The sequence below is a fragment of the Carcharhinus amblyrhynchos genome, chromosome 7, assembly GCF_965287045.1.
Source record: "Carcharhinus amblyrhynchos chromosome 7, sCarAmb.v2.hapA, whole genome shotgun sequence".
Classification (NCBI taxonomy): domain Eukaryota; kingdom Metazoa; phylum Chordata; class Chondrichthyes; order Carcharhiniformes; family Carcharhinidae; genus Carcharhinus; species Carcharhinus amblyrhynchos.
In genome coordinates, this window is record NC_137330.1 from 84665950 (window position 1) to 84678307 (window position 12358).

A 12358-nucleotide genomic window follows, 5' to 3' on the forward strand; every position below is an offset into this window, starting at 1 on the left:
GAAATTATGTTGCTACAGGGAGCAAATGATTAACAATTTCCTACAGGTACTAAACTTCTACAACTCTTGGGTATAAGAACATAAGAGATAGGAGCAGGAGTAGGCCATCTAGCCCTTTGAGCCTGCCCCGCCATTCAATAAGATCATGGCTGATCTGTCATGGATCAGTTCCACATTCCCGCCCTCTCCCCATAATCCTTAATCCCCTCTCTTATCAAAAACCTATCAACCCACGTCTTAAAAATATTTAGCGAGGTAGCCTCCACCACTTCAACGGGCAGAGAATTTCAGAGATTCACCACCCTTTGAGTGAAGAAGTTCCTCCTCAACTTCGTTCTAAACCGCCCCCCCTTTATCTTGAGGCTGTGCCCCCTAGTCCTACTGTCCTTTCTGAGCGGAAAGAGTCTCTCCACCTCTATCCTATCCATCCCATTCATCATCTTATACGTCTCAATGAGATCTCCCCTCATTCTTCTAAACTCTAACGAGTACAAGCCTAGTTTATTCAGCCTCTCCTCATAGCTCAACCCCCTCAACTCTGGTATCAGCCTAGTAAACCTCCTCTGCACTCCCTCCAAGGCCAAAATATCCTTGCGTAAGTACGGCGCCCAAAACTGCACACAGTACTCCAGCTGCGGCCTCACCAATGTCCTATACAGCCACAGCAAGACCTCCCTACTTTTATATTCAATCCCCCTCGCTATAAAGGCCAGCATCCCATTCGCCTTCCTGACCACCTGCTGCACCTGCAAGCTGGGTTTTTGCAACTCATGCACAAGGACCCCAAGGTCCCTCTGCACCGTCGTTTGCTGCAGTTTTTCGCCACGTAAGTAATAATCCTTCCTACCATTATTCCTACCAAAGTCGACCACCTCGCACTTGCCAACATTAAATTCCATTTGCCATTTCCTGGCCCATTCGCCCAGCCTATCTAGATCCTTCTGTAGACTCTCCACACCCTCCGCACAATTTGCCGTTCCACCAATCTTGGTGTCATCAGCAAATTTCAACACCCTACAGTCGGTTCCCTCCTCCAGATCATCTATATAAATGGTAAATAGCTGAGGCCCCAGCACCGACCCCTGGGGCACTCCACTAGTCACCATCCGCCGATCCGAATAGCACCCGTTGACCCCCACTCTCTGCCTCCTATTTGACAACCAATCCTCTATCCACGCTAACACCCTACCCCCAACTCCATGTCCCATGACCTTCTGCAATAACCTCTTGTGAGGTACCTTGTCAAACGCCTTCTGAAAATCAAGACAGACCACATCCACCGGCTCTCCTCTATCCACCGCCCTAGACACATCCTCATAGAACTCCAGTAAATTTGTCAGACACGACTTCCCTTTAACGAAACCGTGCTGCGTCTGCTCTATCAAGCAATTCATCTCAAGGTGCCTCGCTATTTCCTCCTTGATGACGGATTCTAACATAACCGGCCTATAATTCCCTGCCTTTTGCCTGGCACCCTTCTTAAACAACGGCGTAACATTAGCCGCTTTCCAATCTTCCAGCACTTCCCCGGAATCCAGCGACGTCTGGAAAATAACCACCAAGGCATCCACTATCACCTCCGCCATTTCTTTCAGAACCCTCGGATGCATTCCATCCGATCCTGGGGACTTGTCCACAATCAGCCCCTCCAGTCTGTCGAGCACCACCTCTCTCGTAACAGTAATGTCATTAAGACCCTCCAGTCCTACCACCTTTCCATCGCTAACACCCAGCAAATTATTCACGTCCTCCTCCGTGAAGACAGACACAAAAAAGTTATTCAGGACCTCAGCCATTTCCCCATCCCCTACCACTAAGTCCCCCTTCTCATCCTCTAAGGGGCCAACGTTCACCCTAGCCAGCCTCTTCCTTTTTATATATTTATAAAAACTTGAGCTTGCTGACGCCAAGTTGCAGTACATCCAACCTCCGCAAAAAAAATGGATTCACATTTTCAACATCCAATTTATCATTTTGGTTATGCCACTGTAAAGGATGGCCTGAGAGAAGTCTAAGAGCTGAGGACTGGTTATCCCTGGTTTGGCTTTCCCGCATTGCCTTGTAATCAGTTTCACAGCTATACTAGCAAGGTGATGAGGTTGATGAGCAAACTGCCCACGGTACAGTGATGCAGACACAGGACATAGACAAAGAGAAGGTAAAAAGGAATGTAGTGGTAATTGGGGATAGTGTGGTTAAGGGTATTGACACTGCCTTTTGTCACAATGATAAAAAGCGCAGAAGGGTGTGTTGTCTGCCTGGTGCTCGGGTCCGGGATGTCACATCTGGGCTGCAGAGGAACCTGGAGTGGGAGGGTGAGAATCCGGTCGTTGTGGTACATGTGGGTGCCAACGACATAGGCAAATTGGGGACTAAGGATCTGGAGAGGGAGTATGAAAAGCTGGGAATGGAATTAAAAAGCAGAACCAACAAGGTGGTTATCTCTGGATTACTACCTGAACCACGTGCAGATGGGCATAGGGTAGACAGGATTAAAGAGGTGAATGGGTGGCTCAGGGATTGGTGTGAGAGGAATGGTTTTGAATTTATGGGGCATTGGCACCAGTATTGGGGCAGGTGGGATGGTGTTGGTCTGAACCGTGCTGGGACCAGAGTTCTGGCGAATTGTATAAATAGGACTGTGGAAAGGGCTTTAAACTAATTGTGTGTGTGTGTGCGTGCGTGCGTGCGTGCGTGCGCGGAGAGAGGAGGAGGAGGAGGATGTGAGGGTAGGAGGAATTACAGGGTCTAAAGTAAAGGAGAGGGTACAGGTACGGGAAGAGGCCAAGGATGTCCCAATAATAAATGGAGTAGGGGGCATGAGTAAGGTTGGTAGCGTTCCTTCAAATAGGGTACAGATAAAGGCTGGGATGAAGACACTTTATCTGAATGCACGAAACATTCGGAACAAAGTGAATGAGCTGGTGGCGCAGATCAGCACAAATGGATATGATTTGGTGGCCATTACAGTGACGTGGTTGCAAGGTGACAGGGATTGGAAGCTGAATGTACAGGGGTATCAAGTGTTTAGGAAGGATAGATGGGAGGAAAAAGGGGGTGGGGGGTAGCTCTGCTGATTAAGGATAGTTTCAGGGTGGTAGCAAGGGATGATATAGGCGCCAAAGAGCAGAACGCGGAATCGTTGTGGGTGGAGATTAGGAACAGCAAGGGGAGGAAGACGCTGGTGGGTGTCGTCCACAGGCCCCCAAATAATGATCTGGAGGTGGGGTGGGCTGTTAACGCGCAAATAAACGCTGCGTGCAAGAATGGAACGGCGATAATTATGGGGGATTTCAATCTACATATTGATTGGTTGACCCACGTTGGACGCGGTGGCCTCGAGGAGGAGTTCTTGGAATGCTGCTGGGATAGTTTCCATGAACAGTGTGTGTTGGAGCCGACGAGGGAGCGAGCCATCTTAGATCTGGTGTTATGTAATGAGGCAGGTAGAATTAGGGACCTTGTTGTGAAGGATCCTCTTGGGAAGAGTGATCATTGTATGGTGGAGTTTCTGATGCAGATGGAGGAGGAGAAAGTAGGATCCCGGACCTGTGTCCTTTGTTTGAACAGAGGGGAGTACGATAGGATGAGAGAGGAATTGGCGAATGTAGATTGGGGGCGCAGATTGGGAGGTAGGTCTGCTGAGCAACAGTGGAGGATCTTTAAGGAGATCTTTCTTGGTGCTCAGCAGAAATTTATTCCCATGGTAAAGAAGGATCGTAGGAAAAGAGATAATCAGCCGTGGATAACGAAGGAGATTAAGGAGAGTACTAAATTAAAAGCTGATGCGTTTAGAGTGGCTAAAAGTAGTGGGCGAGAAGAAGATTGGGAGAAGTTTAAATATCATCAAAGAATGACGAAGAAGTTGATAAAGAAAGGAAGGATAGACTATGAATCGTTGTGGGTGGAGATTAGGAACAGCAATGGGAGGAAGACGCTGGTGGGTGTCATCTATAGGCCCCCAAATAATGACCTGGAGGTGGGGCGGGCTATAAACGCGCAAATAAATGCTGGCGCAGGGATTCAACTGGAAATAAACAAACTGTGCCGAAGGGCTCTTTTGTAATGCAGAAGAACGTTTGAAGCAACTTTGTGATTGCAATCGAACTCCAACAACACTCCACAATAAGCCCACCAGCTTCCACAACTACCTTCTCACCCCACTTCCTGTAAGGACTCCATCCCATTCTCTCAGTTTCTTTGCTTCCGTTGCGTCTGTCCTGATGATGCCACTTTCCAAACCAGCGCTGCCGATATGTCTTCCTTCTTCCTCAATTGTTGTTTTCCACCCACTAAGGTTGACAGGGCTCTCAACCATGTCCGACCCAACACCCGGGCTACTGCTCTCATCCCCACCCCTCCCACCCAGAACCAGGATTGGATCCACCTTGTCCTCACTTTTCACCTCAGCAGTCTCCACATTCAAAGGATCTTCCTCTGCCATTTCCGCCAACTCCAGCAAGATGCCATTACTCAACACACCTTCCCTTCACTCCCTCTGTCAGCATTCTCTCAGAGACACCCTGGTCCACTCCTGCATCACGTTCAACACCTCACCTCCTGCCTATGGTACCTTCCAATGCAATCATAGAAGGTGCAACACCTGTCCCTTGACCTCCTTCCTATTCACCATCCCAGGACCCAAACTCCCCTTTCAGATGAAGCAGCGCTTCACATGCACCTCTTTTAATCTGGTTTATTGTATTTGCTACTCCCAGTGTGGTCTACTCTACACTGGAGAGACCAAATGCAGACTGGGTGACCACTTTGCAGAACACCTTTGATCCATTCACAAGTAGAACCCAGACCTTCCTGTCGCTTCCCAGTTGTACACACCATCCTGCTCTCCTGTCCATGTGCCTGTCCTTGGCCTTTTGCAATATTCTAACCCCAACGTAATCTAAAGGATCTAGAACTCATCTTCCGACTGGACATTTTATAGCCTTCCTTTTGTCATTTTCATAAATGACCTGGATGAGGAAGTGGAGGAATGGGTTATTAAGTTCGCTGACGATACAAAGGTTGGTGGTGTTGTGGATAGTCTGGAGGGATGTCAGAAGTTGCAGCAGGACATAGATAGGATGCAAGACTGGGCGGAGAAGTGGCAAATGGACTTCAACGCGGATAAATGTGTAGTGGTCCATTTTGGCAGGACCAATGGGATGCAGGAGTACAATATCAAGGGTAGGAGTCTTAGCTGTATTGAAGAGCAGAAGGATCTCGGGGTCCGGGTCCATAGGACTCTTAAATCGGCCTCGCAGGTGGAGGATGTGGGCAAGAAGACATATGGTGTACTGGCCTTCATTAATTGAGGGATTGAGTTTAGGAGTCGGGAGGTAATGCTGCAACTTTATAAGACTCTTGTCAGACCCCACTTGTAGTACTGTGCACAGTTCTGGTCGCCTCACTACAGGAAGGATGTGGAAGCTATTGAGAGGGTGCAGAGAAGATTTACAAGGATGTTGCCTGGATTGGGAGGCATACCTTATGAAGATAGGTTGAGGGAGCTAGGTCTCTTCTCCCTGGAGAGACGAAGGTTGAGAGGTGACTTGATAGAGGTTTATAAAATGTGGAGAGGAATAGATAGGGTGGATTCTCAGAGGCTATTTCCCAGGGCTGAAATGGTCACTACGAGAGAACACAGGTTTAAGGTGCTGGGAAGCAAGTACAGAGGAGATGTTAGGGGTAGGTTTTTCACTCAGAGGGTGGTGAGTGAGTGGAATCGGCTGCCGTCAGTGGTGGTAGAGGCAAACTCGCTGGGGTCTTTTAAAAGACTTCTGGATGAGTATATGGGATCTAATGGCATTGGGAGTTACAGATAGTTCTATGGCTTGTAGGTATAGATGTGATCAGTGCAACTTGTGGGCTGAAGGGCCTGTTTGTGCTGTAGTATTTTATGTTCTATGTTCTTCCAGACTGAACATGAAGTTCAACAACTTCAGAGCACAAACTCTCCCCTCCACCTTCATTCTATTTCCATTTATTTTATTTCATTTCTTCTTTTCATCTCATGCACCCATTTTTATCATCCTTTATTTTCACTTCCATTTTTCTACTTCTCCATTCTCACTCTCCATCTTGTTGACAGTGCATATGTAAGTAGATTCTTCATAGCTTCAACCCATCCATAATAGTTTCTGGGACAACATACAGCAATAAAACAATATATGAAGACAAATCTACTTACGTCAGCTGTTGAGTCAATGGCATTTTCCGGCTGTACTGGTGTAAATGCAGAAAGAGAATGACTTTGCTGCCATAATCTTGCCGAAGTGGAACCTATAATAAACAAAGGTATTTTAAGTATCTGCTTATACTGTAAAGTAAAATGTACTGCTCTTAAAATTAAACCAAAATCAACACATCCAATAAGAACGCCAATGTTCAGGTAGAAGCTTGGGCCTTCTTTCCAAATACTATTATTCAAATGTATTATCTGAAACATAATTTTGCATGTCCCTTAAGTACAAACAATTGTTTTTCATAATGATTATAACTTGGAAGAGTATTGTGGTATGCAGATGTAATTCAATGCCTGCATTTTCATACTCTAGTGGTCACAAGTATTGCTGTACTGAGCAAGAATATCACTGACTTCAAAATTGAAATCAATTATATTCCTTTTAGCCAACTTCAAGAACACTGCAAGGTAGTAAAATCCAACAAATATTCGAAGTAAGTTGTGCATGGGAATTCTTATTGGTGAGATTAGCATTAGATTTTTGGATTCGATTCATTCTTTCAAACTGCACATTTTAAATCAACATTTTTTTTTAAAAAGATGACAATGAGACTTTTTTGGTTCTTTCAAAAGCATCTGGTCTCCAGAAACGGCATGAATCGGACCAAGATCAACAGGATAATAAATACAGGCCAGAAGTTTACCAGCATGCAAGCCTGCCCGTGGCTCATAAGATCAGGCCCAAGGCCAACAGAGAATGCTGTTCTCAAGCCTCGCCTGTCCTGTTTTTAGGGCGGGCATGCTAGTAAAATCAGGGCCATAGTGTTAGTTGATCAGAGCACAACAGAAACAACTGCACAAGAAAATCAAAGAGTTTATCACAATTCTTATTAAAAAGCCTGGCAATATAACAATTTACTGCAATCTCCTCTACATTAGAAAGGTCAAACAATGCATAACTGAACATTTCTATCAGTTTAAAGGAGGAACCCCAAGCTTCCAGTCACTTGCCATTTTATTTGCCCCCTTACAATTCTACTTTCCTGGCCTCAGCCTCCGAACTACACCAATGAAACACAGCAGAAGTCAAGGATCTTTCAACTGGCACTTTACAGTCTCTGGACTCAGCACTGAATTGGAGAGCCTTGGCACACATGTCAGCTATTAAACGAATCGAGTTCACGCCAGCTCTATGCAAAGCAATACACTCCATCCTCACAAGTTTATTTCCTCACATGTCTACTAATTTCTTTCTGAAATCATTAATAATCCCTGCTTCCACCCTCATAGGTATCGAATTCTAGGTCATTACCATTCGCTGTGTTAAACAGCTGTCTCTCTCAAGCCCCTGGCATCGCTTTTTCAAAACCTTAAATCTGTGCCCCTAATTCTTGCATGAAAAAACATAAAAGTTCTTCTTTGACAATCTTATTTAAGCCAGTCACAATCTTGTATGTTTCCCATCAAATAACTCCGCAATATCCTTTGTTCAAAGGAAAACAGTCCCAGCTTTTCCAACTAACCTTCTAGCTAAAAACCCTAATTAAAAAAGCATCCATGGAATGTGAGCATTGCTCGTTAGACCAGCATCTATTGTCTACTTCTAATTGCCATTGAAAAGGCACTGATGAGCTACCTTCATGAATGCAGTCCATGTGATGTAGGGACACTCAAGTGCACTTAGGGAAAGAGTTCCAGTATTTTGGCCCAGTGACAATGAAGCAATGATTATATGTTTCCAAGTCAGATGGTGCATGGTTTGGAGGGAAACTTCCAGGTGATGCCATTCCCATGCAACTGCTGTCCTTGTTTGGAAGATGCTACCTAAAGAGCTTTGGTGCGTTCTTGCACTACATCTTGTATATGGCACATACTGCAGGCACTGTGCGTCAGTGGTAGAGCGAGTAAATATTTGTGGATGGTGTGCCCATCAAGTAGGTTGCTTGGTCCTGACAGTATGGAGCTCTCGTGCGCTGCTGGAGCTGCACACAGCCAGTCATTGCAGAGTATTCTATCACCTTCCTGACTTGTGCCTTGTAGGACAGCCTTTGAGGAGGCAAAACGCAAGTTACTCACCACAGAATTCCCAGCCTCTGACATGCTTTTTTAGCTGCAGTATATCTAATGCAGTGACTGGTTACAGTCAATGGTAACTCTCAGGATGTTGTTAGTGAAGGACTGAGCAATGGTAATGGTAACGCCATTGAATGTCAAGGGAAGATGGCTGGATTCTCTCTTCATAGAGATGGCCACTGCATAGCAGTTGTGTGGCATATATGTTACTTGTCCCTTGTTAGCCTAAGCCTGAATGTTGTCCAGGTTTTGCTGCATGTGGACATGGACTACCACAGTATCTGAGGAGTTGCGAATGGAGAACATTGTGCAATGATCAGCAAACGTCCCAACTTCTGACCTTATAACGGAAGGAAGGTCACTGATGAAGTAGTTGAAGGTGCCTGAGCCTTGTGCACTATCTTGAGAAACTGTTGCAGCGATGCCCCAGAACCAAGATGATTGACCCCTAAAGACAATTATCTTCCCTTTCTGGGACTCCAACCAGTGGAGGACTTCCCCCAAACTGGAGTTTTTATGGGTGGCACAGTAGTTCGCAATGCTGCCTCACAAACGCCACAGACCCGGGTTCGATTCCTGACTTGGATCACTCTCTGTGGGAAGTCTGCACATTCTGTGTGTCTGCGTAGGTTTCCTCCCACAATCGGAAATACACGCTAGTTGGATGGATTGACCATGCTAAATTCTCCCTCAGTCGCCGGAGTGCAGCAACTAGGGGATTTTCACAGAAATGTTTACATGTTAATGTAAACCTACTTGTGACTAATAAACAAACTTTACTTCTTTACTTTTTTTTTCACCTCACCTCTGCAGCTCAACTCTTTTGTCCATGTTAGATGCAAGGCTGTCACAGTTAGGAGCTAAGTGGCCCTAGTGGAACACAAACGGATCATTGGTGAGCAGGTTATTGCTACGTGTCACTTGAGAGAAGTCTTGATGACCTCTTCCATCATTTTACTGACGATTAAGAGTAGACTGATGGGACAGTAACTTGCTAGGTTGGATTGTCCTGCTTTGTGTATAAAGGACATATCTGGGTAATTTTTCACACTGCTGGGTAGACGTCTGTGTTGTAACTGTGCTGGAACAGCTTGGTGGGGGTACAGCAAGTTCCAGAACACAGGCCTTCATCATTATTGCCAGGAACCATATCATTTGCAGTATCCAGCCATTCATGACATTACTTTGAGTGAATCAAATTGGCTGAAGACGGGCACACGTCACACTAGTGGCCATCTGGAGGTGGCAGAAACGGATTATCTACTCGCCACTTCTGGCTGAAGATTGTGGCAATGGCTTCAACATTATCTTTTTGCACTGATAGGCTCACTCATCATTGCAGATGGGGATATTTATGGAGACTTTTCCTCCAGTGAGTTAAGTGTCCATCACCATTCACAACTGAATTTAGCGAGACTGGTTATGGGACTGCTCAGCTCTGTCTATTGCATGCTGCTTACACAAATAATCCCGAGTTGCCGCTTCACCTGGCTGAATCCTCATTTTTAGGTATGCCTGGTGTTGCTCCTGGCATACCATCCTACACTCCTCACTGAACCAGGATTGATCCCCTGGCTTAACGATAATGGTAGAGTAGGAGATATGCTGGGTCATGAGCTTACAAATTGTGGACGAGTGCAGTTCTCCTGCTATTGCTGCTAATGACTACATCCTCTCATGGATGCTGAGTCTTGGCTCACTAGATCTGTTCTAAACCTATCCCATTTAGCATGCTGACAGTGCCACACAACATGATGATGGCTATCTTCATTGTTAAGATGGAACTTCCTCTTCACAAGGACCAGGCAGTGGTCACTCCTGTGTTCTGGTCTTTCCTTCCCTCCTCCTCCTCCTCCAACATCCAGCTTTTCTCACTTTTTAACCACTCTTAAAATGTTAAATCTCTAATTTCTTCAAGCTGATGAAAGGTCACCAAACAGAAACATTAACAGTTTCTCTCTCTCCGTCAATGCTCAGTAGTCCCTACAGTTTCTTTTAGTATCAACATAAATTTTGATAAAACCTCCAATAGTTCAATACACAGCCCCAGTCTACTATCTTCAGTAGATTTCCAGGTAATTTCTGACTAATGCAGTGCTATTTCCTCGAATGTAATCCTCCATTTCAGTCAGCTTCTTTTTATCGGCAACTAGCCCACTTTTTAGCTATAGTCATTAAAATCTCTGGTGCAATTTTTAACTTCCAAACATATAAAAGAGATAGCTACCTCACACTATTATTTACCTGACAACTTGTGCTGCAAATGTTATATTATTTACTTAATCAGTCAGTGACTATCAGAGATGAGAACGAGCTCAGTGATTGGAAAGAATTTGAAAGCTCAGTTAGTCAAAGCTGCGTGCTCTCACTGAACTGTTTCTCCCGATACAGTGAACACATTCTCCGGAATTGAAGGGATAGATGCTTAAAAAGGTGCGAGGGATAGTCATCGACAATATCCACTCTGCCAACATACTTAGAGCAACAAATGAAGGCGACTTGCACAAATTAATTGATACAGACACAGGGAAATTGCTATTTCCACGAGAGGCGCCAGCAGTATAGCGTTGAGTGGCCCACTACGTATGCACTGATCTGTCAGAGCACGCAGTGGCCCCTGTCTGCCAGCCTCCCGATTGTTGGCCAGCCTCGCAACCCCTGCAACACTGCCCATGCAACCCACCCCCACGGTTCGATTGCTGGCCAGACTTGACCTCCTCCTTCCCCTCCCCACCCTCCCATCTTTCCCTCATGCCCCCCACTGGCAGTCCCAAACCCACTCCCCCACAGTCGCGACATCCCAGCAGGCTGGCCCCACCCAGGTGGCCAGCCCCGATCGCTAGCCTCCTTGCCTCCCCCACTGATCCTGACTGCAGTGAGGCAGCGGGACTGCCCTATTTGGCCCCTACCCCTTGGCACTGCCCCATGCCCTGTGGGCAATGCAAGATGACCCCTGCGCACTGGCACTTTGTCCTTTGGGAGCCAAGGTTGGCACTGCCAAGGTGGTAATGCCCAAGAGCACCCCCCACCACCTCTGGGGGGGCCTCAATTGCCCCACCTTCATTCCAGTGGAGTTGAGCAACAGCTCTCTGCAAGTAGGGAGCTATTGTTAACCGCGTTAACAGTCCCAGAGCTGCTAATAGCATTTAAATAATATTCAAATTAGGCACTGCATGCATTATGTAGCTCTGTGCCAATTTCCAGCACTGTTGGTGCTGGAAATCCGACAGTGGGAAATGGAAAAACGTCACTAGCAAAACGTCCCCCGCTAGAGTTTCCCGGACTGCTGCACTGGATGGGAGAATTGTCCCGTTATGTCTGATCGATGATGAATTATGGATGTGAAGCATTAAGAAACAGGAATGTGGTACTGCAGAAGGATCCTAAAAGTATGGTGGGTGGAGAAAAGACCTAAGAAAAACTGTACAAGGCCAGAAGAACAAGAGAACTCAAATAATTTTAAAAGATAGCAAATGGAGTTCTTTGAACATGTTATCATGCAGAACAGTTGGAATAGCTAATCACCACAGGAAAGATTAAGAGAAGAAGAGCAAGAGACTTTTAGCGAAGAAAGGAGCCCAACAATCTGAACTCCAGGAATAGTGATGTTCTGATCACAAGGTTCGGAAGACATTGGTTGTCTACACCAGTTAACATGGCACTTACATGATGGAGATACAACATTTTGAATGAATTATTAACTGAACACAGTATTCCTGACAAAAGCACTAGGTACATCTAGCTTTTGTGTGGAGGACTGAAAATTTTAAGTTACTTTAAAAAAAACAAACAAAAAGGTAAAGTCACCATAGTTCCGGATGACCATAGGTCCTTCCCTTTAAGGGGGCAAGTGCTTTAATGTGAGAATCACCACACCTCAGGCAAGGCTGAGAAGGTAAAGCCTTCATGAATAATCTCAGCTGGTACAAGAATTGAACCCACACTGTTGGTGTCACACTGCATCCTGAATAAGTGGTCCAGCCGACTGAGCTGTCTTACCAAGCAAACAAATAAGTGCTTAGATGAGTAGAAATGACCAAGACAGTGTGAGAAAACATTCAGTAGATAAATGTACAAAAACGATGCAATATCACCAGTAATATG

The 12358-nt window shown here is 45.7% G+C and overlaps 1 protein-coding gene across 3 annotated transcripts in view; it reads right to left on the reverse strand.

Moving 5' to 3' along the window:
* Positions 1-12358, reverse strand: part of eif2b4 (eukaryotic translation initiation factor 2B, subunit 4 delta) — a 67454-nt gene that overhangs the window by 11816 nt on the left and 43280 nt on the right. For 2 of the 3 annotated variants that reach the window (XM_080193354.1, XM_080193353.1), the window contains one exon: positions 6188-6279. In XM_080193354.1, coding sequence (XP_080049480.1) covers positions 6188-6279 — 92 coding nt within the window. Of the gene's footprint in view, positions 1-6187; positions 6280-9059; positions 9185-12358 lie in introns of those variants that run through there. The other variant, XM_080193355.1, reaches the window with a different exon arrangement.